At 56.6% G+C, this 25845-nt stretch overlaps 1 protein-coding gene across 1 annotated transcript; it reads right to left on the reverse strand.

Moving 5' to 3' along the window:
• Positions 1–1340: 1340 nt before the first annotated feature.
• LOC135228452 (potassium voltage-gated channel subfamily H member 2-like) lies at positions 1341–23653 on the reverse strand. Its single transcript, XM_064274258.1, has 15 exons — positions 23578–23653; positions 22835–22892; positions 21694–21721; positions 20799–20979; positions 20448–20678; positions 20124–20143; positions 19740–19826; positions 17837–17912; positions 16787–16926; positions 16504–16632; positions 8090–8198; positions 7718–7870; positions 3781–3945; positions 2287–2727; positions 1341–1681 (listed from the first exon to the last, which is right to left on the reverse strand). The coding sequence occupies exons 1-15, from the start codon at positions 23651–23653 to the stop codon at positions 1341–1343; spliced, it is 2235 nt and encodes a 744-aa protein (XP_064130328.1).
• Positions 23654–25845: the final 2192 nt, after the last annotated feature.

Here is a 25845-nt window from a genome sequence, read left to right on the forward strand (position 1 = left end):
GTCATCGCAGATTAATGGCCTCCCCGACACCCCCGCCCTGCCGGTCTGAGTGCTAGCCAAGCCAGAGTCAGAGAGAGACACCCAGAGATGGTGAGACAGCCAGAGTGACCGGCATGGCCAGAAACGCACGCAGACCCAGGCGCACACGCACCCACACCCACACCCGCACCCCAGCAGGCACCAGTCCTGGTGCAGCAGCAGGGCAGACGCCAGGGGCTCTAGGTGGAAAAGCAAGAGAGGCGGGCAGCCAGACATGGGGTTTGGGGTGAGGGGGACAGTTCTGGAGCCAAGGCCAAGGGGCTGGAGCCTGGCAGGGACCCAGAGTACCAAAGACAGCAGGAGCAAAGCCAGGAGCAGGCAGGGATGCCAGCCCTGTGCAGGCCAGCCAAGGACGTGCATGGAAGGGGGACGGGAGGGGGCAGCAGCAGCTGTGGGACAAGCTTTAAGGCTTCTCACTCACTGCAGGTGGGCAGGAGGGGGGACAAAGCTGGGATGGATTGGGGAGTGGGGATGTTGCAGATGACCTTGCTGCCAGGTCAGTGCTCCAGGAGGGGGCAGGAGGCCAGAATGGCCCTGTCCCAGGGGCCCGGGCCCTTTGCTGTGGAGTCGATTCCAACTCATAGCCACCCTATAAGACAGAGTGGAACTGCCCCATAGGGTTTCCAAGAAGCAGCTGGTGGATTCAAACTGCCAACCTTTTGGTTAGCAGCCGAGCTCAACCACTTCGCCACCAGGGCTCCCAGGGGCAGTGGTGGACAATGCCCCAAAAGGCTGCTAGTCTTCTCTGGTCAGGACCCAGGGACTTGATCCTTTCCCTATCTCTGCGTCCACAGCAGACATTCCCCTCCTCCCTACAAGTGGGAAGGATGCCCCCAGATGGCATGGCCACCCCAGGCCATCCTGGCCATACCTAGTACCACTGGTCCCCACCCTCACCCTGGCTTCTCCCCTTGGCCTAGCAGAATCAGAATCTTCCTGACTTCCCCCCCCCCACCTCCCTCTCAGCGGGCCCCTTCTAATCTGAAGTCTCCTATTGGTTTGCCCCCAACACCCGCCTCACATACACCCTGGCCAGACCCTGTCGCATCCCTGTAGCTGCTTTCTCTGCCCACCCTGGCCCTCTCAAGTCTGGACTTCTCTGCCCAGCCTCAACACCCTGCCCTCACCCTGTGCCCTCTGAGCCACACGCCCATCAACGCACCCTCTGTATCTGGTCCTTCCCCTCCCTTCCCCCCGCCCCCTCCATCTGCCTTTCTCCAGGCCCTCTCAGACTGTTACCTCACCTCCAGCTCTAGAACAGACCCTCCAAGCCAGCAGATCTGCACACTCTCACGAGACCCTCACTGGCCACCCCCTCCATCCCCTCCTCTTGACCTCAGCCACTCCCCATCCCTGGCCAGGCACCTGCCCACACCTCCCCCTCCAAGCTCCTCCAAGGTGAGGTGAGAGCCGAGGAGATGGGCGCCTACCTGGGTGACCTTCTCAGTGACGTTATGGGTCCGCTCCTTTATTTTGGGGGCTATGATCTCCCGGTCACTGGTGGGTGAAGCCAGGAAGGGGTCACCCTTGAGGTCCACAAAGTTGAGTGTGATTTGGGGGATCTTGCTAATGGTGCGGTAGCGTACAAGGTCCGAGTCTGACGTGGAGTTAAGCAGGCCACTGCGTAGGGGGTGCATGGCCCCTGGGGTGGAGAGGGAGAGCAAGGTCAGGCCGGCAGGGAGGGGCCAGAGGACAGCCAGGCCATCACCAGGAAGAGCTAGAGTGGACACTGGGCCCAGCACAAGTCAGGGCATGGGGTACAGGTGAACCAGGAGGCAATCAGCTCAGGAGACAAGGGGTCACTGAGAAACAGCCAGGCCCTGCACAAGCAAGTCTGACTCCACCCACTCTAAGGAACAAGCCATGAGGAAATAGGGGTGGCAGAAGAGGAGGAGGCCCCCAAGAAGGGGCTGGTCAGCAGGCAGTAGACCCGACCTGAGGGGCAAGGGTCCAGGGTGCCTTTCCTGCCCCTCAGACTCCCCATGATTGTCCAAGCTCCAGTCTGCCCTGGAAAGCCAGCTCCAGGGACCAGCAAAGCCTCTGTGAGTCCAAGAACGTAACAGGGTGAATAGATATTTAATGGAGTAAAGGGCCACTTATGGGATTAATAAACGGTTAGTGGGATTTCCATCTCCCAGGCACAGGCCAGATGGTGGAGAGTGAGGGAGTGGAAGTCCTGGCACAAGCAGACCTGGCGGTGGCCGCTGACCCCACTAAGCCCCAGGGGCAGTCCCAGTTGGGCCTCACCAGTGCTGGCATGGCGTGGAGGTGGCGGGGGCAGCGCCCCAGCACGCATGGCCTCAATGTCGTCGGCCGAGGAGGCACGGCGCACACTGGCGAAGCTCTCTCTGGAGCGGGTCCGGGCCAGGCTGCAACTGGAGCCCGAGGCGTCGGGGTTGAGGCTGTGCGCCAAAGGCGAATGCGGGGCGGGGGCGCGGCTGGGCGGCGAGCCGGGGCCCACAAGCGCGCGCTGCTCCTCAGCCGGCCCGGGCCCTACCACGTGATTGTCCAGCGCCGTCACCTCGTCCAGGGCCAGTGACTCGCTGGGCGCTGTAGGCGTCAGGTCCACGTCCACCACCACAGCCCCTGGAGCTCCCGAGCCGCCAGTGCCCCCAGACCGCACTGACGACTGCCGGGCGGTCAGCGCCAGCAGCGCAGGTAGCTTCAGGCGGAAGGTCTTGGCGCGGCCTGTGAAAGGCGGAAGATGAGCACTTGGGAGGCCTGGTGGCTGGAGCCCTTGCAGGAGCCGCCGAGGCAGTGAGCAGCCAGCGCCCTTCCATCCTACCGCACTGCAGAGACCTTAGTAAGAATTTCCAAAACATTTCTAGACCACAGGCTTAATTTAAGACTCAGGATAATAATAGACATCATTTCTTGAGCAGGCATGGTGGTCGACCCTACATCCCTTATCCTTGATTAACGCCACTGTGCTAGGTGGGCACCATTATCCACATTTGATAGAGGAGGAAATGGTGGCCTCAATGAGCTGTGTGGTACAGTTCTGGTCACCCATAAATGGGGCCTGTATCTGAATTGGAGGTGCAACCACTGCGTTTCCCCCAAGCCCTACAGCCTTTCAAGGCATCTGTAGAACCAGTGGGGCCCAAAGTATTAACATTGACATTCTAGAGCCAAGAGGTGCAATACTTTGCCATAAATCTGAGGGAAAAATCAAAACCCAGGAAGCCATTCTGGAGTGGGGGTGGGAGGTAGGGGATCTGAACGTGTGAGTCACAGAGGGGATGAGGGCAGACCACTACATCTCCAGCCGAGGTGAGTAAGCCCCTCAAAACCCTTCAGAAACCTTCTCCTAGATAAACCATGGCCACGGTAGGGAATGAGACCAGTCCAATCCAGGGACCAGCCCCAAAGGATAGAAACCACATAGGGAGAAACTGGAGTCCATGCAAGACAGAGCTTCCTAAAGATCAAAGGGGGCACTCAGAGGTGGCCTGGGTCATCTGAGAAGGGTGTGCCCACCCCCAAGGGGCTCCTCAGGAACAGACAGGAGAGAGAGGCAGTCTCAGGATGATGTGGGGGAACCCAAGCAGGTTAGGCTAGGAAACAGGGGCTATTCTGCCCCAAGGATCTGTGACTCTGGGCCCTGTCTGTCACTCTACCCCATTTGTCCATCCTGGGCCAGGCAGGCCTAGGCTGCCTCCTTGGCCTGCTCTCCCCACCTCTGAAGGGCCTTAGACAGGCTCGTGGCCTGAGCTAGCTGAGGAATGAGGCTGCCCTTACCTGGGGCCAACCAGCTGGTAGGGGGGCCTCGGTGATTGGTGTCCCGAGCTGGGGAGCCCACCATGTCCTTCTCCATCACCACCTCGAAGTTGAGGATGAACATGATGACAGCCCCGTCCTCATTCTTCACGGGTACCACGTCCACCAGGCACAGGAAGCAGCTCCCTGCAGGTGGGCAGCCACAGCCACTGTGACACCTGGCACCTCCAGTAGAGCTGAGCAGAACCAGGTGAGGCAGACCCCTGAGCCCGGCAGGACCTTCCATTTCCACCCCCACAGCTCCCCACCATTTCCTGCCCCTCCTCTGTGTCCTCTGCCCTGATGCCTCATTCTGGTGTCTGCCTGGCACTCGGAGTTTCTCGCCCAAATTTGTCTTCTCCAGCTTGCTGGCCACATAGTCACCCTTTCTCTCACTCTGCCTACCGTATTTCCTGGCATATTTGCTCTCACACTGGCTTATAACCCTTTCTTCCTCCATCTTTTTATTCATTCATTCATTTTCCCTACCCCCCTACCCTCCCAAACCATCTTTGCTTTTTACCTCATGCAAGGAAGTGTGGCATGGTGGTTAAGTTCACAAACTTTAGACCCAGAATTGCTGGGTTCAAATCTCAGCTCTGCTGCTTAATCATTTGTGCACTTTTCTTAAATGATTTAGCCTCCCCGTGTCTCATTTTCCTCATCTATAAAATGGGAATAATAAGGGTTCTTTTCTCATGAACTGTAAAAATTACATAAATCAATGCATGCTAAGTGCTTAAAGCGATGGTTGGCACATACTAAGCAGTACAGGTGGGCTAGCTATTACTGTCTCTGTTCTCACTAGCTCAGCACCCAACTGTTGTGTCAGCCACAACTAGATAAGTCAGAAATTGAGAGCCAGAGTTTCAAAGCCTTTACAGCAATTTGGCATTGCCACAATGTCCAAGCACGTGACTGTGTGTTTCCCAGAATTGGTCTGCAACATCATTAGAAATAAAGAAAACTGATCCTTCACTAAGGAATGGGAGAAGCACTCCCACGTCTTACATCTGTCTCTCTGTCCTTGACTTTTTCCCTCTCAGTCTCTCTCTGGTCACCAAAGCCCTCCACCAGGTGAGGCGAATCCCTTCAGACACCCCCTCCTAGATAAGCCAGGCCCGATTTTCCTTCTCTCCCTCTGCTCCCTGTCCAGTGTAGCGGCCCCAACACCCTCGCCCCTGCTGACTTCTGAAGTAGACCACTGCCGAGCTCTCAGGCCCACCAAAGGCCAAGCTCAAAACCCACTGAGCTCAGGAAGTCCCTTAATGAATCCAGAAGCATATTAAAATCCTATTCCTCCTTCTTTCTGGACCCTGCAAGGCCCCAGGCCTGTTCTTCACCTCCCTACTCTTCTTTCCTTGTCTTGGCTCTCCCTGTGTTTCCCCATCTTCCCTGAACTTCAGAGGCCTAACTCCCCAGTGCCTGTGCCCCTCTGGCGCACCTTGTCGCTAGCACACCACATGCTGGGACCAGGTACTGACCGGAGCCTTTCCTGAAGGGCAATGCGGAGGGGAGGAGTTTGTGCTGGAGAGGGGATGAGGAGGGCCCTTTCACCTCTCATAACCTCCCTGGGCTGGTCCCCATCCCTGTGTCCCCCTCAGGCCCATCCCTGATCCAAGCCAGCAGCAGGGGTGATGGCGGTGGGGCTTTGAGTCAAGACTGAGGTCTGGCACTACCAGACAGCCCTCGATTTGGCAGTGCTTGATGACTCTGCCAACCAGGCCCTGGGAGGTGGTGGGAGCAGCCTGAGGGGACCAATGAGATCGAGGAGGAAGGCCTGACTCTTGGGAGATGCTGACCAGGCTAGGGGAGGACCTGCCAGGGATGGGGCTGAGAGAGGTAAGAGGGTCAGGATCCTAATGGCTATGGATTCACCTGTGCAGTGAGGTTCCCTGGAGCCAAATAGAACAGGATGGCACTGAGTGAGAGGCTAGAGCAGGGGAGGGGCTGCAGGGAATGCTCCACCACCCCACCCCCTTCCACTCACCGCAGGAGGCCCATAGCTCTGCCTCTCCCGTCCCCTGACCTCCGGCCTCTAACACGCCCCGGCTGAAGCATAACTGTGGTGTTGGGAGACCAGAGGGCCAGCCCAGTTCGAGACCGTTTGGCACCCAGACAGCCTGCCTAGAGTTTATGCCCTAATATGGTGATGGCCGGCAGCGGCCTGAACAGGGACTGGCCTCCTCAGGCCTAAGGAAAGACCAGGAGACTTCGGCCCTGGAGACCCCAACGTCCACCCGAGAATCCCAGCAATCCAGAGCCCTAATCCTCGTTCCTCACCAGGAAACCCATCTCAGAAAAATCCAGAGTCTGGAACCAAGACAACCCCAACCTTCAGGATGGTCTGGAGACTGCCACCAACACGAGGCCCCAGGAATTATGAAGTTCAGACCTCCTTGTCCCACCCCCACTTGAGTTCTAGCTTCTCAGCCTGAAGCCAGAACTGCATTCTGAAGCCCACTCAGCCCAAGAGCCTACAAGCCCAAAGTGCTGCCACTACCCCCAGCCCCTCCAGCTCCCCCTCTCCTGGTCAGGCGACAGAAAGTCCAGGTAACAGCTATGCTGTCAGCACAGGCCTGCCTCTAGACACGCTCACACACGGCCCCTCGGCCTCTCCCTTTGTCGACATTCAAGGAATTTTTCCTTTCAAATAAGCCTGTCAAAGTGAGACAGGGACAGAAGGCTGGACAGCCTCAAGGCTGGAATAACCAGCCCGTTGATCTGGGACTCTATGAGGGGGTGGGGGGTGGCGTTACAAGATAACCCACACATGCAGCCTAGGAGGCACAAAGTTTTGCGTATCTCTTTTGTAAGTTGTTTTTCAGGACCCCACCATAGTGGGTGGTGTCACAAAAATACTCACATCCTGGACCCTGATGCGTGGAGTTCTACACATCTTCCCTACAAGCTGTTTCCCAAAGATGAACAGAATCAGCTGATCCCCGGGGCATGCACAGTGAGAATGGGTGCGACTCTACAGTCTTGTGGCCACAGAGACCGCGTGGTAGTGACGTGAAGTTGTGCAAACTGACTCCACCTTGGGTCCCTAATTTCTTTAACCCAGCCATTTCCCAGAAAGGCCCACCTTTTCCCCAAGACAGCAAAGAATAAAACATAAGATCCTTCCCACCTAAAACCCCTTATAAACTCCAGAAAAACCTCCATTAGGAGAGACTGGAGGCTAGCGTACGTGGAAATCCCTCTCTGTCTCTCCCTGACGAGCCTCAGCTTTCTTTCTGTCACTAATAAACCTTTGTTCGTGTGGAACTTCTGAGCCTCTCCTGATCATTCTTGGTCAGTAGAAGGTGAGAACCTAGGCAGGACTTGGTCCCAAGCTGGAAAGCCTTGCCCTGCAACAAAAGCCCTGTTCCAAAAATGTGACCTGGAGCTCTGCATGAAGGCTGAGGGAGAGAGATGGGGTGAGGTGGTAGAAGGAAGAAGAGAGGGTAGCCCGCACCTGTCAGAGCCCTCTGAAGCACTGCCCCCAGCCCCTACTGGGGTGGCTGAGTCCTGCCCAGGAGCTGCCACATCACCCACCTCTAGCTCTTCCCCATCACGGGCTTCCCTACCCCTAGCTGACCCTGCTCCATCACTGGCTGTGTGCCCGAGAGACAGATCCTGGGCAGGGGTCCCTGAGAGCAGATAAAAGTCAGCCAGGCCGGGCGTAGGGCCCAGAGACAGCCCTGAGCTGGGCATCAGGCTGGAGCCAAGCCCAGAGCACAGTGGAGCACTGGCCTCTGGGCTCCCCCCAGCGGAGAAAGCTGGTCAGAGAAGCAGGGCTGGGCAGCCCTGGGGAGAGCATCTCCCTGGAGAGAGTGTAGCCCAGCCTGCTGTCTCCACAAAACCACAGAGCCCTGCCCGTTCCCACCTGCCCTGACCCCCGGCCCCTCACATCTGCTCCTCATCCCCCTCTGACCTTGCTCAGCACCCGCATCCCAGTACCCAGGGGCAGAGGCCAATGTCAGGAAGGTGCCGACACTGCCCAGAGCCGGGCCAAGGCTGCAGTTCCACCAGGAGCCACTTTGTGGCAGGCACAGCCCACACTCCAGAAGCAGCGGAGCCCGGGCCACTCGGGGACAAGGACTGGAGGGAGCAGGAGGGCCCGTGCCGCCCCCACAGTGAATTGTGGAGGGAGGGTGTGCAAGCTTTGGAATCAGGTTGCCTTCCCTCCTTGAGTCAGAATGACTTTGACCAAGTCTCTGGCCCTCCTGAGCCCCAGGGTGCAACTCTGCAGAGTGGAGCTGCAGGGACAAACAGCAGCCTGCAAAGTAAAGCACAGCATGCGCACAGGGAAGGTCCGAGGAATGGAAGGTGCAGCGTTGCTGGCCTGGCAGACATGCCTGGTGCAGAACAGCCCCATCCGCAATCCGTCCCCCAGCCCAGTTCTCCCGGCCTCCCTGGGGATGGAGACAAGAAAAGGGAGGACACGGATCGACAGCAGCCATCCATATTCTGCCTCATCTCACATTCCAACGGCCGAGCCAGGCAGGTAGGGCACTCACCTGGCAGTGCCACAGAGGTCATGAACTCACCGAGGAGGGGAGGAGGGCCATGGGGAGGGCCCCAAGGGAGAGCTGGCCTCCCCACATTCCAGGTACGGCAGGAACAGAGCCGCCAGCACTCATCAGAACGCAACGCCTGATTTGCTTCCATATGATGCCAGCCCATGCTCAGCGTCCCACACAGGGCCCAGGGGCCACCCACGGGCCCAAACCCAGGTCCTTATCTCTGAGCACCCCTGGCCATGGCTAGGCCCCAGGCAGAAGCCCTACTTTGCTGGGGTGGGGGCAGGCCTTATTGCTCACAGGCAGGGAAGGGGCCTACAGGTGACAGCTAGGTGTCCTGGGCAAGTTCCTCAGCTCAGAGTCTTGGTGTCCTCACCTGCCAACTACATACAATCTTGGCTCCCCCCCCACCCCCAAATGTTCACTGAGCCCACACCATGAGCCTGCTGCATGAGGAACATTAGGGCTAAATGATGAACAAGAGAGGCCTGGCCGCTGCCAGCATTCAGCCAAGACTTAAACAGGTCCCAGTATGTATGCATAGGGGAAAGATGGAGAAGAGAGTGAACTGGACAGACAAGGAGCCCTGACCACCAGGAGGCCGTGCTGTGTGACTGGAGGCAAGCCAGCTGCCTCTCCGAGCCTCAGACTCCCTGCCCTGGGTGCCAGATGCAATGACAGATGTGCGAAAGAGGGGCTGTGCCAAGACAGGAAACAGGCCCTGCGGGGAAGGTGACCGCAGGCAGGCAGCTGTCCTCACCCTGGCTCCCTCCCTGCCTCACTCCTGCAACAGGGCTGCACCCAGAACACCCAAAGTCATGCTGAGGGCAGGAGGCTGGGGCTCCCATTGGCCGTCAGCCCCCAGGAAGAGAGGCTGTCTCCGGTGCAGGGCTGTGCACTGTCAGGCTATATTTAGCTTGGTGGCGGCGACAGTAAGATGCAGTGGGAGCCACTCCTGGCCAGGGGCCACCTTGTCACTAACACCACTCTCTTGGACAGCTGAGGGCCTAGGAAAGGCAGGGACATTGCAGGCCCAAGGTCAGACAGGAGGAGCATGAGAGGCCAGCCAGTTCACGTGCATGTGCCTGTGTGCATGCATGTGTGTGCACACATGCATGAGGGCGGTGTGCATAGTGTGTGTGTGCACATGAGCATGTGTGTGGGTGTGGTGTGTGCACACGTGCATGTGTGTGTGCACGTGTGCCTATGCACATGCATACGTGTGTGTTTAGGTGTACATTTGTGTGTGCGTGTGTCCATGCGTGTATGAGAGAGAAATATGAAGCCTATGCTCCTGACTCCAGGAGCAGAGATCCTGGGAACACTCACTGCAGCGCTGGGGTTGGGGAGAGCCACAATCAAGACCTCAACTCCCAGAGGAGCACCTGCAGATAGACTCCTCCACGGGCCTTTCCAGCCTGAGACCTTGCCAACGCTACACAGGGCCACGGGGCTTCTGTGCCATCATGGCCAGGGCAGCCCTCTATCCATCCAGACCCCCCAAGCCCACTGCATGTGGTGAGCCTCTGTCACCCTTCACCTGCATCACTGCAGTGACCTTAAGAGGGGAGCTCTGCTCAGAAAAGCTCTCAGACCTAGCCCTGGACCAACTTGCTAGGGGCCACATGCCTCTCTGGGCCACAGTGTCATTGTCTGTGAACAGAGTCATTATCCCTGCCTCCTTCCCAAATCCCAAGAGGGACTCAAAGGCATGTCTAGACACAAAGAGCTGTTCTCCAGGCCCACCCTCATCCCCTCCTCCCTCCTGCTTCCTGGGGTCTGCCCCTCCTCAGAGTCTCCTGGACCCCTGCTCCCCATCACCTCTGCAGAGGCTTGGCAGCCTGCCCTCTCCACTAGGTTTCCCACCCCTGTGCACACAGGCATGCTGAGTCCAAGCCAGGGGCAGGGGCTCTCGTCTCCAATTCCTACCAGTTCTTCTAGACCCCACAGGACCCCTCCTTCTAGCCCACAAGGCTCTTTCTCTCTTTGAGAACGATTCTAAAAGTATATCCCGGATTTAGGAGGTAACTCTACACTGGCTTAGGGGTGAGCTTCCTTTCTCTGCCCCAGAGTTAGATCCCTGAGGCCAGGGCAAGGTCTCACAGGAGGTGAGGGTATTTGTCAAAGGACAGAGAAAGACTGGAGGGGAAGGAGGGAGGAAAACACAGTCACGGGCAGGTGGGGAGAGGCCCCTGCCCCCGCCCTCTAACCTCTGTCTCAGAGCCAGAGACACTGCCTTTCCTTTAACACAGAATTTGCCCATATCAAACACATGGTTCCCTCTGCCCCGACTCTAGACAGCAGACTGGACCACCATGGGAACTGAGGTGTCTTTGGCTGACGTGGTATTACATCTGACCAACAGCTACCATGGAACGCAGAGGCTGACCACCGAGGAATGCTGGGTCAGAGAGACACTGGAGCAGGGACCCCACTGTCTATGATACTTCCAAACCCCTCTTCACTGTGACCTGTACTCCGCTCCCCCTTCACAAACACACAGTCTGGCCAAGGGCAGTGAAGACACACAAGAGCCCCTTCTGCCCACTAGGAGAGACTTGGAGGTCCCTTGCTTTGTGCTCTAGTTCTCTGTGAACTTCTAGAGCTATGCTCCTATCTTGGCTCCCAGCATACCCCAGCAGGGCTGGAGGAGGCCTTGATAAAGCTCTGTCCCAATTCCAGCTCTTGCATCTGTCATTGAGTGGCCCACCGCTTCTTGTTCATTAAACCAAGGGTCGTAATCCCTGACTTGCCCACCTCCAGGGACACTATGAAGCACCAGTAAACAAATACAAGTGCATGTGGAAGCCCTCAAAAAAGCTAGAAGGAATGTTCAATCATCAAAACATATGACAATGACCTAAATAGAAACAGAGAAAGCTGGCGTTATTTGCAGATAATAGGGTCATCTCCCCAGAAAACCAACAAGAACAACAGGTGAACAATTAGAATAAGACAGTTCAGCAAGGTTGCTAGATACAAGATCAGCCTAAAAAATATAGTCTTTCTCTACAACTGCAATAAGCAATTAGAAAATAAAGTAAAAAGAAATTATAATAGCAACAAAAACTACGAGTTTTCCAGGAATTAATCAAGAATGCCTAAGACCTCTATGGGGAAAAACAAAACTTTAAACTAATAAAAGGTACAAAAAATGATCTGATAAATGAAGAGACAGGACAGGCTCTTGGATGCAACAAACTAATATTATAAAGATGTCAATTCTCCTCAAATTAATCTATAAATTCAATCTAATCCCATGAAGATTCTAGTGGGTTTTTTCTTTCCAGGGCTTAAAAAACTTGCTCTAAAGTTCACAAGGAAAAATAGAGGCTCGTGAATAGCTATATCAGCCTTTTAAAAAGAATAAAGAGGGGGGATTTGCCCTACCAGATACTAAGACATATAAAATGCAACAGGATTTATAAAATTGTGGATTTGATGCAAGAGCAGGCAAATATTTGGAACACAACAGAGAGCTCAGAGAGAGACCCATGGATACATGAGAAATTAATCTATGATAAAGGCGGCACCACAAATCAATGGAAAAGAACAGACTGCTTACTAGACAGCGTTGGGAAAATTGGCTCACCACACGGAAAAAAATAACACTTGATCCCTACTTGACACCACATACGGACATAGGCTCAGGAAGGATTAAAGACCCAATTGGGCCAAGTAAAACAATAGATGAAATGGAGGCCTATAGGGTCACTATCAGTCAGAATCAATTCAACGGCAACGGGTTTGGGTTTCTTTTTCCCCCTCCGTGGCCTAGGAATGGGGAAAATTTCTTGAACGAAACTTCAAAAGCACAAACAAAGCAAAAAAAACTGAACTTCTTTGTATCAAAATTAGGTGTTTTTGTTGGGTGAATTTAACAGATGGCTGAATGGGAAAAGACATTTGCAATATCTCAATTCTACAAGGAATTAATGTCTGGGCTATATATTGACTACTCAGCAGTACGCACTTGTATTTCTAGAAACACAAGGAACTCCTGCAAATCAATGAGAACAAAAGACAGCAAACTCAATAGAAAAACTAGCAAAGGATGCAAGTAGAAAATTCATAACAAAGTAAACTGAAAAGGCTATCCAGAGGTGGAGCGCAGGGCATTTCCAGGGCAGTGAAACTATTCAGTAGGGTACTGTAACGGCAGACACGTGACATTATGCATTTGTCAAAGTCTGTAGGACTGGACAAGGAGGCCTCGTGGTGCAGTGGTTATGTACTCGGCTGTTTAGCCAAAAGTTAGGCGGTTCAAACTCACCAGCCACCCCATGGGAGAAAGATGTGGCAGTCTGCTCCCGTAAAGATTACAGCCTAGGAAACCCTATGGGGCAGCCCTACTCTGTCCTACAGGGTTGCTATGAGTCAGAATCAACTTGAGGGCAACGGGTAAGGGGTACAGGACTATACAACACAAAGAGTGAACGCTAACGTAAAATATGAACCTTAGTGAATAATCATGTATTGGCACTGGTTCAACAATTGCAACAAACGTATCCCAGAAATGTAAGATGTTAACAGGAGAAATTAAGTGCAGGGGGAGAGGGCATATGGGAACTCTGACCTTTCTGCACAATTCTTCTATAAATCTAAAATGACTTTAAAAAATCAAATCTCTCTTTGAAAAAGCCACCAGGGCTCTAAGAGATGCGCAGCTACACTAGAAGTCAAAGAAATGCAAACTAAAGCAACAAGATATTACCGTCACCCTATTAGACTGGCAAAATTTAGAAAGGTAGATAATGCCAAGTGTGGCACAGGAATCCCACCTTCTGTTTAGGGGATGTAGATGGGGACAGCCATTCTGGAGCACAGCCTGGCAGTGCCTAGTTGAATTAAGTGTCCACACACACAGTGATCCCGCAGTTCCGCTCCTGGGCACGTATCCCAAAGACGCCCTCACACAAGTCCAAAGGGAGCCTATGATGGTTAATGCTATCTGTCATCTTGGCTAGGCCATGAGTCTCAGTATTATGTAATCATCCTCTATTTTGTGATCTAATGTGATTAAACTCCATTTTGAGATCTCCCATAAGTAATGTAATATAATCACCTCCATGATGTGATCAGCCAATTGGTTGTAAGGGAAGCTTCCTCAGGGGTGTGGCTCGTACCCTATATATATGTATATATATATATATATGTATGTGTGTGTGTGTGTGTGTGTATATATATATATATATGGAGGTTCTGGCAAAGCTTGCTAGCTTGCTCTGGATCCTGTTTCCAGTTCATCATCATTCGACCTCTGGTTCTTGGGATTTGAGCCAGTGGCTTGTTATCTGACCTGCCAACTTTGGGAATTGCCAGCTCCGGAGCCCTGTGAGCCAGAAGCCTGCCATCTGACCTGTTGATTCTGGGTTCATCAGCCAGATCCTGTGTGAGGATGTTCATGGAAGCATTATTAATGGTGGCAGGGAGCTGAAAACAACCTGGGGGTCTAGGGGAGTGGATAGGTGAAATGGAGTGGGTGCACCCCATGGAATACAAAGCTACAGGCGAGATGTCAAACAGCAACCTGGTTGGACTTAAAGGGGTATTTTGTGCAAGAAAAGTGAGCACCAGAATCCAATCTGTAGCACAGTATCATTTATATAAATTAAACCTGTATGCATCTAAACAAAAATACACATTTTGCAACATATACAAGCAAACACTCGCGTTAAGTACATTTGAATGGTTGCCTATGGGGAGAGTAATGAGGCTGGGAAGTGAGACGAAAGAAAATAAAATGCAAGAGAAAAATAACACAAATACTATGATCATAATTATTTGGGAAAGAGGCAGGAGCTGGGGCCAGCAGGAGCCTCAAGAGGAAGGGGAAAGGCCAGCAGAGATTATGAATGGGGCAGGGTGGGGCGTGCCATGAGGAACAAGGGCACTAAGGTTCTGGGCTGGGCTCACTTCCCAGGGTAGCAACAGCACTGGCCAGGACCCCTGGCCACTAGTCTGTGGCAAGCATGATGAGCCCTTGAGCTTACCTGGCACGAAATACTGCTTTAAAACGTTTTGGCACCTATCATCTTATTTACAGAATCTCCCCTCAACGGTACATGGAAGGTGTTATTATCCCACGTAGTAAATGAGTAATTAAGGCTCTCAGAATTCTGGCCAAGGTCAGTGGCAGAGCCAGAACTAACACACAATTTTCCTGAGGCCCTAGGCCCATCACCCCCGAAAGGGCCCTCTGGGGCAAGACACCCTATGCAGTGATGCTCTGTGTCAGGTAGGGCTGTGGAGCTGAAATAGGAAAGCTGGGTTCAAGTTCCCATTCAGGCAAGAACTGGCTGCGTAAACTTCCTAAACCTTCCTAAGTAAGAGCTTCCCTTCTGTCAAATGGCAGTGAGGAATTCTGCCTCTCAGAGGGCTGCGAGGCCCACCTGCCATTACACATGTGCCCCAATTTGCTAACTGTAAAGTACAGACACAACAATGAAAGTGCCTGTGTGTGCTGCTGGTGCAGCTGCCAGCCCCTACCCTAGCTCTGCCCCTCTCTGGCAGCTCCAAAACTGCTGCCCCACTGGGGGCCTCCCCAGCCCACCTCTGAGGGTGCACAGGCTGGGAGTTCCAGGTGCCTTCTCCATGTCCCACCTGAAGGGACAGGCCACATCCCGCTCAGTGGTCCCCCAGCCCTCTCCCTGGTCACCTGCCTCTGGCCCTGATGGTCCCCCATCCTCTACAACCCCTCCTAGCCCTGGCATCCTATTATTCTAAGGCTTTTCTCAGAGGGGAGGCCAAGGTCCAGAGATAGAAGCGGTTTGCCCCAGGACAACAGCAATTCTGTAATCAAGCCAGAAATGGATCCCCAGTCACCTCCCCAGGACAGGCTTCCCCGCTACAACAGCCACACCTCACTCCTCACTGGCAGTGAGCTCCCATTGTGTGCTGGACACAGAGTCACCAGGGCACAGAGATGAGGGCTGCTCTCTGCCCTCCTGCAACTCCCATGACAACCTCACCCAGGACTGAGAGCTTGGGAGATGAAGTGGCAAAGGGGAAAACACTGCCTGGCCTTAATGTGCTTCTAGTAGACAAGAGACCAAAAAGTAGAGGGCTCCTTCTAGGCCAACCACAGTCGATGGCGTAAGAAGATCTCTGTAGAACCCCGGGCTAAGGGCAATGAGGGGCCCTCCAAGGTGGGAGTGGCTCACTGGAGCCTCTCCCACCCACACCATCGGTCCCAGGTGTCCGTCCACCCCTTCTCTTCTGGCCCTGACCCCATGTCCCTTCTCCCCAGGTCAGGGAAGGGAGGATCTTAAACTCACTTGCCCTAAAGGGTTACTTTCCATGGTTCTGTATATGGGGGAGGGGTGGTGATAAGAAAGAATGTGTTTTTAAAGAAAAAGGATAATTCTCAGCCCAAGTGAAAGTTTTCTAATGGCAGCGTTTCATGCACCACAGGGTGTGTTCAAGTAAAAGGGCTTTCCTGGAACCTTCTAAGTCACACCCCATAGGAGGCCACCTCTGGACAGCAAAGATGCTTGGTTAACACCCCTAAGCCGGCCCTTCTGCTGCCCCGTGTCCCCCTCCCCAGAGCCCAAGGCCACCGTCAGACTGTGAGTGTCCCAGACAGCTCTGCGCAAATATTTACATAGTTCCTCTCGGGCTGCGGAAGACAGGACAGTGAGGAGCCACCCTCCCAACACTCTCCAGACCCGAGGGTAGGCAGATGAGGTGGACAACATCCCAGCTGCCTCACCCCTGGATGGGCAGAGACAGAAAGCCCCCAACAGGCCAGGGCACGCTTCTGGAGCCCTGCGTGCCAGAGGGTCTGCAGGTGGGCAGAGCTGGGTGGGAAGAGGCAGCTGAGGAGGCCTGACCGGGGCGGGTGGGGGGGCTCCACAGTCATCCCACCTGGTCCTATCCCCAAGCTGGCCAGGGACATGGGACATCTCAACCGGAGGTGAAGGAAAGCTCCCCCACAGAAAAGGGCTCCTCGTGCTTGTCCTTGGTGCTGTGGCTCTCCCCAGTCCACTCCCTCTCAGGAAGACAGAACACCATTGGACACCAGCCTCTCTCTGGTCTGCCCTCTCAGCCTCAAAACATTCAGGGCTCCTCTGGGAAAGCTTCTTTACCACCAACCCAGACTGATGGGGCTCTGGGGGCCTGAGGAGTAGGGATTGGAGAAAACAAGGAGGCGGGCAGCAGGGAGGAGTGGGAGATCAGAGCAGGGAGTCTGGCTTACAAACACAGGGAAGGCGCTGGGGAAAGTCGAGGAGAGGCCCAGGAGAAATGGCCTCAGTGTGGAGGAACATGGCAGGATCCGCCAAAAACCATTACCGCAAGAAGTGACTGTAGACTGGAAGGCCAGAGTCTGAGGTGGGCACAGCAGACCAGTGGCAGGGGGGCCATCTCTGGGGTCTGGCCTCCCACAGGCAGGTGGGGGGGTAGAGCAACTGCCAGCCCTCACCCCTCCCCCCACCCTGGCGGCTTCAGCTGCGGCAGCGGGGGCCCTCTGACCCTGTTACCATGGCAACCGGCCTGCAGCTGAAGTGGAGAAGCTTCAGACTCTCCTCCAGAGACACCCCCATCTCCACCCACGCACAGGCTCCTGGGGACACAGAGACCAGGCCAGGATAGTCAGAGGTGGGGGAAGCCAGACAGCGACCTGGAGACAGAGGCCCAGAGGGATGGAGGGGCACCCAGGGAGAGGGAGAGAGGCATGAAGGAAGGCTCAGGTGGGGTGTGAAGGGAAGGGAAGAAGAGGTATTGATGCAGGGAGAAGGAGATAAAGACTAGGGGGACAGGGTCCCCAGCCAGGTGGCAGCAACTCCAGCAGACAAAGGCAGGGAAGCCAGAGGGTGGGTACAGGAAGTGCAGCAGAGACGCTGGGGCATAGGCAGAGGCCCCCAGCCAGGAGGTGAGGGCAGAAAGATGGAAACAAAGGGCAGAGGGACAGACAGTAGGAGAGCCCACAGGCTGAGGAGGAGAGAGAGTGATGTGGGAACAGAGGTGTGTACAGGGGTGGATCGCCCAGTAGACAAGGCGAGGTGGACAACACCCCTACACCGATCATCCATAGGGTACGATTTCACATTTTTTCAGCATATCAAAGATTCTGCTTCTAGCTCTAGCTGGCGTCTGTCTCCTATCCTCACAGCACCTTCCTACAGAATTAAAGCCTCTTTTCAAATTTACAGTCCCTGACGGGGGCGCATGACCCAGTAAGCAAGGTAAGCGCAGTTTACTTGTGCTTACTAATCTGTAGTGACCAATTTCACTACAGATTAGTAAGTAAGCACAAGTAAGCCCATGCTTACCTTGCTTACTGTGTCATGTGCCCCATGTGTGTACCTGCCTGCACCTGCTGCTAAAGCACCACTACCACTACCACCTCCCTCCCTCCCGCCACCATGGGGGGGCAGCCAGAGGGGTGCTACTGCCCCAGCTCCACACTGCTGGGCTCTGCTCCCAACTCCATCTTGACTTGACTCTGGGCCTGACTTTAAGGGGCATCTGCACAGGCCAATGAGCAGCTCCACAGCCACTGGCACCCCATGTCTCTCCCTCCAGCCCACCCCCAACTCCCAGCAGTCCCCGCAACTGAATAATGGGGCTGTCTGGCTCCAGGCCCTGATACTGCACAGAGCTGGGCTAGAGGCACCGACACGGCACAGCTGTCTGCGGTGGCGCCTGCCAGCAAAAGGCCCGCCTCCTTCCCAGCCACCCCTACCTCCCTGGGGCTGAAGCCCAGCGATCCACTGCCCCATGGCTGACCCTGGCAGAGACCCTGTGAAAGGCCCAGGTAGAAACAAGGGATGTCATCAGCACTCCTCACCCCTGCCTCCCTTCTCAGCTCGTGCACACATGAGCACACCAGGTTGTGCACGCATGCATGTGCACGTGCGCATGCACACACAGAGCTCAGGTCAGGCACTGGGATCTGCACAAGGGACTGAGTGTTTCAAAGCAGGGGATGAGGGGGTGGCGTAGGAACTCTGTTTCTAACCCAGGCCTAGAGGACCAGGGTAAATGGGGACCCACTTAGGACCAAGGCTGGCCAGCCAACAGGCTAGGTGAGACCAGAGAGGGGCAGGCAGAGCTGGCTGGCAGAAGGTTTTCTGGGCCACAGCCCCGTCTGTAGTAGTCGCGTGGAGAGTGGAAAGAGGCTCACAGCTGGAGGCTGTGTGCTAGTCCCACTTTCTCCAGATTCCCTGGTAACTGGACCTCTGGTTCTCAGTGTCTTCATCTGTAACTTGAGTGGGTTGGATTAAATGGTCCTTGAGGTCACCTCCAGCTCCAAAATTCCATGATAGCACTTTTGCAGAAGGGGTCCTATGGCCATCAGTGTCGCAAAGAAGCTGGGATGGGGCAAGAGGGAGGGCCAACTCCACCAAGGAGGACCCCACACACACTCAGGCTAAAGTCGGAAGCCTTTAGGTGCCTCTTGCCAAGGGTCCAGATCACACAGCACAAGCCGTCGGCCACAGGGGTGTGGCATGATGTTTAACAGATCAAGGCACTCTCTAAAAAGCCTCACAGCGTAATTGTGAGGTTCCCAAGCAAGGCCCAATATCCCATTTTGCAGAGGTAGAGACAGGCTCAGGAAAGGTAATCAACTTGTCCAGTATTATATAATTCCAAATGTTAGACCTGAACCCATGGCTCCCATGAATGTTCTTTTCATTACTCCAGGGTTTTAAAACTTTTAAAACAAAAATTTTAAAGAATATACAACATACAGACATAAAAAAAAAAAAAAAAGGACATACCCATAACTTATTCAGGCATTATTTTTAATATATAACAGACAAAGTGGGTTGGGCCCTGGTCAGGCAAACATGGGTTTAATTCCCAGTTCTGCCACTTTCTAGCTGTGTTACTTTTGGGAAGTTGCTTACATTCTCTGAGCTTCAGGTTCCTCAACCAGGAAATGAAATAGCATCTACCTCCCAGGGTTATTGTGAAGATGACATGGGACAGTGCCCACACAATGTGTGGAGCCACCAACCAGTGTCAACTATCTCGGGATAGCTAAACAGAGATAAAAAGCACATCTGCTCTGATGAAGGTTCCGGGGATACATTAATGGACAGAACTCCCTACCTCTCAGGGAACCTCTATTTGGTATAAGCAAATTGTCCTTCCAGGACCCCAGTGATGTCAGAGTGTGCATGCCTGCAGACGCAGGGCCACATCAGCCAACCCTGATCACACAGAAGGCTGTGCGGGCCAGGGGCATAGGGCAGCTCACTTTGCCTCACCCGCAACAGGGGCAAGGTATGTTCACTGCCTACCAAAGGTAAGTTCCATGAGGGCAGGAACCTTCTTGTCTGTTCACTGGTTCACTACGCTTCCAAGAGCCTAGCGCAGCACCTGGCTCACATGTTCAGTAAATGCTTGTGGAATACACACTAGCGGACAGCTCGGTTTGGGACCCCAGAGATCCCTATTGCACTGCCCTCGCAGAGCAGAGCCCACCCCAACGGGCCCGCCCAGGGCTCTGTTTATCTGCTCTCTCGAAGCCAGGAGCAGCTGGGCTGGGAGGCGGTGGCTGAGCAGAGACACCTGGTGCAAAGGGGAGGGGAGGTAGGGAGGGCGGGGAGTTCTACAGATGAGACAAAGAGAACTGAGGTTGTAGGGAGGGGCACCCTGCCCAGGTGCAATTGAAGTGCAACAGAGCGAAGGGACAGGTGAGGGGCAGCAGCCAGAACACTGTGGCCCTGCCCCGCCCCGACTTCAGTGACATCTTCCGTCACCTGGCAGGGACGACCTGAGGCCGGAGGTCAGCGCCTAGCCCCCAGCCTGCATCCTCACTCCACGAACGCGCACCTGCCATTCTGGCCCCGTGAAACTCCAGCTCACCTGATTCAACATGCCCACACCTACCCAGAGAGGAAGGAACCAGAGGCACCAGACCCACAGCCAAGTAGCCCCTCTGCCACCCCGAAAACCATCCCGTCAGAGTGAGGCGAAGAGACCCAACCAGCCCTGCAGCCCCCACACTCAGCCTGCGCCGCCCGCCAGGCGCACTGTCAGGGCTCCAACTCGGACCACGCCTCCCAGCGCTGGCCGCCAGGTGTAACCTACCCGAGCTTGAGCGGTTTTCCGGCCGCCCATCCCCGCACCCCCGACCTCGCCCCGCCCCGCCCCTGCCCGCCCCCTTGGCCCCGCCCCTGCCCTGCCTACCATCCTTCCGGTAGAAGGCGATCTCCACTTTGCGCTCCTCGGCACCCAGCAGGGCCTGCGCGATCTGCGCGGCGGCGCGGCGCTGCGTGCGCGGCCCGTGCAGGAAGTCGCAGGTGCAGGGCCGCTGCATCACCTCTGCCCGCGAGTAGCCGCACAGCTCGCAGAAGCCGTCGTTGCAGTAGATGACGGCGCAGTTCTCCACCCGAGCGTTGGCGATGATAAACTTGCGGCCTGGGGGGCGGGGAGAAGAGGGCGCGTGAGCGAGGGACCCCTGCCTCCGAGACTCCGGGCCCCTTCCCACACTCCCCTGTCACACGCAGACGCCCCGGGACTCCCCGCCTCAGGGGGCACAGCGGGGACTAGGGTCCCCAGCAGGGGGCGAGCGCAGCTGCGCCCGACACAGGTGCCTCCGCGGGGCACAACCCGGCGAGTGCGCCCCCTTCCCCGCCCGACCCGCGGGCTGGCTGCGTGGCTTCCCCCGGGCAGGCAGCCAGCAGACTGCCGCCCCCTCAGCGCCCGGGCCGAGGCCGGCCTGGGCGGGTGTCAGCAACGCGTGTCAGCAGCCGCGGCGAGGGATAAACACTGGGCCTGGAGAGGGAGCCTGGGGAGGGCCAGAGATGGCGCCCGGGCGCAGCCGCGGCCTCCCCTTTTTGCTGGCCCCTCTGGCTTCTAACTCTTGACCCCCACTCTCTCAGACTCGGGGTGGGGGGGCGCTCCCCGGCCACTCCTCACCCCAGGGCTCCCTAGGACCTGTACTTTCCTGATACTCTTCCTCACCACCTCCAAGGGCAGTCAGGGGCTGGGAGGGGCGCAGCTAAGGAGGATGAGGGAAGTAACGTGTTGAGCATTTGCTCTGTGCTAGGTGTCTTATCTCACATAAAACTCTTAACGGTTGATTAAGGTATGATTATCCTTATTTTATAAAGAAACTGAGGCTCAAGAGGAATTAAGAAACATGCCCAAGTCTTGTAGTTTGTAAATGACAGAGCCATATTTTGAACCTAGGTCAGGTAGAAGGTGAAGGAATAAGCTGAGGGTCACAGGCAGAGAAGCCCAAGGTCAGAGGGAGAATGAAAAGGCCCCTGCTGCTCTCAACCCTGGGGATACCTGGGCCTGAAATGGTGGTCCACTTGTAAGAAAACAGACCCAGGGAAGGGGCCTTCCCCAGGGATGTGAGGCCTTCCTCAGTTTGGCTCCATCAAGGATAGAAGTCCCAGTGGACCAATTTCAGCTACACTTGGCTCACCCCCTCCACATCTGCCTCGAGAGCCAGACTGTCGGGTAAGCAGCAGACAAGGCAGCAGCCCCAGCCCGTGCCAGGGAAGAAGCTCCAGGGATAGGAGCTTTTTATAAACACAGAAGTTTCCGGCCACGTTAACCTGTAATGCTGGGGCTTTCAGCAGCAGTCAGAATTCTGCCCCCCCCCCCGCCCCCATGGGCACAGCCCATGGACTGCAGCTCTGGCCACTTCCATAGGCAAGGTCCAGGCTGCTGCAGCAGGGGCTCCCTGAGGCAGGCTGCTGCCAACAGAATCTGGCCTTTCCCACCTTCCTATGTCTTCCCTTCCCCTGGCCTCCAGGAAGTTACTTTTTGGAAATGAGTTATCTTTAGGTCAGTTTCCAGGCCCCCCAAAACTCCCAGACAGCCATCAACCTCGGAATCAGGGCTCAGGGTCACATGAAAAGACCCCCTGGCTCTGCCTCTATCTCCACCTCAACCCAAGGCAGTCCACAGGGCACCAACCACAATGCCAGTTTCGTGGAAGAAAAACCACCTCTTATCCTCTCTCCCAGGCCTTGAGAAAAGAAGGAGTTTCTTCGAAGGCAAGTGCCACCCCATCCCCACCACATTCCCAGAGATCCTGGAATATCAGCACAGAAGACACATTAAAGACCCCCTTGGCCTGACCACTCCCTCACAGAATGTGGAAACTGAGATCCCATCCATAGAGGGAAGAGTCACTCAAGGTCAGAGGTGGAGCAGAAGCCAGGCCCCTGAGCCCCAGCCCAGCGTGCTACCCTTTGCCTGCACAGCCTCCTGTGGAGCTGGTGGGGAGGAAAGCCCCTGGGCCCCACCCCACCGCCTTCCGCCAGTATCACTGTCTCCTCCCCCTTGAAATCACCCTGTTCCTCAGCTTCAGACAATGCTTCCCATCCGACTGACCCCCTCCCCCGACCATGGTTACAAGCACACGTTGTCCTGTGCTCACAGGGTCATGTGCAAGGAATGTCACCCGCTCCCAGGGCCCTTGGCAGTCACACCCCTCCCCCCTCCTGTGGCCACAGACATGACGCCTTGGGTACAGGTGCACGCAAGCAGGGTAGGCACAAATGCCCACACCCAGAACATTCACCTAGCCTGGGACACTTTCTGGAAGCCTTCCTTACCAGGGCAGCGTTAGGGGTGCTGTAGTCCCCATAAGGAGGCTGGGGGACAGTGCCGAGGCTAAGAAGATTCACAACATGGGGACACTAGAGCCAACCTGTGTACCCTCAAAGCCCGGCTTCAGCCCCTCAACACCCAGTCACCTCAGGACCCACAATCACTTTGCCCTATCAGAGATATCTCCCCACTGCTCATTCAGGGCCAAACTCATGCATGACACATACAGGCTCAGGGTCATATACATGCCCCACACACACTCGAGAGCAGATTAGGTGTGCAGCCTTACATGTCAGCCTTTGACAGACAACACAATCCAGACGGCACACAAAGTACATGTAGGGCCCCACTGTGTGGGTCATAACCATCCTCTTGCCCTTGCTCTCACACAGCCCTAAGCACCTCCAGCCACCCAGAGTTGAGGACACCCGTCCACTGCCATCCCATCTCCATTCCCTGCGCCCTCAAGGTGTCTCCCACAACCTCACATCGGATCCCAGAAGCCTGAGATGAACCTCTTGCCTTCGCCCCAACACCAGGCCTCTTGGCCCCAGGCCCACAGCCCCCTGAGTTCCAAGCCGAGCGCCAAGCCTTGACCCGCGGCCCGTGGCCAGCGCCTCCAGCCCACCAGCCACCATTTGTCTTGCATTTGTCGATGCACACGGCCCGGGCACGCCCCCCATCCACACTCCGGAGAGCTCGGCCCGCCCCCAGAGCCCCCTCCCCGCCCGGCCCCTCCCCCACTCACTCTGGCCTTCAAACTTGCGGATGATGGTGTCCAGGAACGTATTCTGCGGCGCGACGTGGCCCCTCCGCACCGGCATCCTGAGCCCATGGGCGGGCCGGGCGGGCCCCCACCCACCCCGGCCCGGCCCGGCCCAACACTAGGCTTCGGGTGTCCCCGCCCGGCCGTGATCCCCGCACCCCGCGGCCAAGCTGAGCACCGGCGGGGCCGGGACTGGGCTGCGGGCGCGGGGTCCCAGTTCAGCTCCCGGCTCCGGACCGCGGGCCCGGCCTGGAGCCGCCAGAGCTGGGGCCGCCCGGCTTCCCGCACACCTGTCTGCCGGCTCCTGCCGGGCGGCGGGCCCGCTCTGCGGCGTCCCTGTGCTGCGCTCAGCCCGCCCGCCCGCTTTCCCGAGCGTCCTTCTCCTGACTCTCGCCCGCCTGCCGTGCAGACAGCGGCTCCGGGCGCCCGCGGCTCAGGCTGTGCCTGCGGCTCGGCCCGGCCGCGGAGGGGTTAACGCGGCGCGCGCCCCTGGGCCCGGGCCCCCGCCTCCCGGCCCCCCGCGTCCGCAGCACCGCCTTCTTCCCCCCCGGCTCGCGCGCCCGCCCTTCCCATTGGCTGAGCCGCCCCGAGAGCTCCCCCCACCCGGCCCGTTATCTCCGCCCCGGAGCCCCGGGACGCGCGTGCCCCGAAGAGGAGGAAGGGACCCTTAGGTAGGGGAGCCGTGAGGACAGGTGCGAGGGCTGGCCTTGAAGCGGCGAGGGAGGGGCTGCGGATCCTGCCCCCGCCCCGGGATTCGAAGGGCTCTGGAGCCTGATTTGAAGGAAGGGAGCCTGTCCCTTACGAACGGTGCCCAGCCACGCCGAGCACCGGCCTAGGTACACACAGCATGCGCCCGGTGCCTGCTGGTGAGGTGCCAGGGGCGAGGCCTGGGCCCCTGGGCACGACAGAGACCCGGGAAATGAGAAGGTCAGGGTAATCTGGAGATTGCAGGCCAGCCGCGATCTGAGATAAGGGTGGGTGAGATTTAGGAGGGTATGTACCCGGGTTGGGGACGCCTCCACACACACACACACACACACACGCCCTCTCGGGGCGGGGGGGTAGTCGGGGCCTCCCCTGGGGGATACGCAGAGGGACATTCTGACAGAATTTGCGGCCTCCTGGCTGCGGCATAAGAGAGGCCCCCGAGCGCAAGATTCCAGCCTGGGGATGCCCCTGTGTGAACGGCTTGCCCACCCCCTGCAACGCGGGACCAGCCTCGCTGACCCAGTCCGCGGACGCGGGGCCCTGCGGCGGTGGCCCAGCCCCGCGGAAAACCCTGGCCTAGCCCTAGGCCCCTCCCCCCGGCCAGCTGGCTCGCTCCAGCTGCAGCTCCCTTATTTAGGCAAGGAAGCCTGAGGATGCTCAAGGGCAGGCAGGGTGTCTGCCGGCCGCCTGCCCACCGCCTGCCTGGGTCTGCGTGAGGGGCTCCGGCACAGAGGCGTCCCCGGCCTGAGCAGCCAGGCAGGCCCCAGGAAGGCCAGGGCTGGGAGGAGAGTGTTGACAGCTGAGCGGCCAGCGGGGAGGAGTCGGCAGCTGAGCAGCCGGCCTTGGTCCCCTCCCCTGCCGCTGGGATCAGAGACCTGTCTAGAAGGATGGGGCCATGGGCGGTTCCTGAGGGCTTGCAGCTGCCTCTGTCCTTGAAGCAAGGGGTGGGTCTTGTCACCAGGGAGACCCATCCTGAGATGTGGGGGGGGGGGGGGGGAGGGGAGGAACAAAAGGCGGAGAGAAGAAAGCGGAGTCTGGAAGGAGAAAGGTCCAGAGAGGTCTTGGTGAGACCACCCCACCCCGACTCTAACCTTCCAACCAAGAGCAAAAAGATGGAAACACTGGGACCAAATGGGGCCCTTGACCAGCAGATGACAACCCCTTTTTATTTGCTGGTGGGTGGGCAGTGACTCAGGAAGGCAGCCAGTGGGAGAGAAGGAGGTGGCTCTACCAGCTGATGCTAAAAAAGACCAGAGGCTCTTGCCTGTACAGTCATTCCTTAGCCCCCCTCCACCTCCAACAGCTTCCTCACTGGGATGCCCAGGGTCTTCAGTGGCAAAGGCTTCCCTTCCTCTGTGATTTCACATCAGATGCATCCATACAGGTGGCTACTGGGGTGGAACTCAGTCTATGACTGGCCCAGCCCCCTCCCCACCCCATGATGCCCTGGATGCTGGCTTGCCTGTGATAAGTCCAGGAAGATTTACATATAGGTGAAGTCTCTTCCTCTTCTCATCAGGGAATTGAGAGGAAGAGAGGGCC

The sequence above is a fragment of the Loxodonta africana genome, chromosome 22 (genome assembly GCF_030014295.1).
Source record: "Loxodonta africana isolate mLoxAfr1 chromosome 22, mLoxAfr1.hap2, whole genome shotgun sequence".
Lineage (NCBI taxonomy): Eukaryota > Metazoa > Chordata > Mammalia > Proboscidea > Elephantidae > Loxodonta > Loxodonta africana.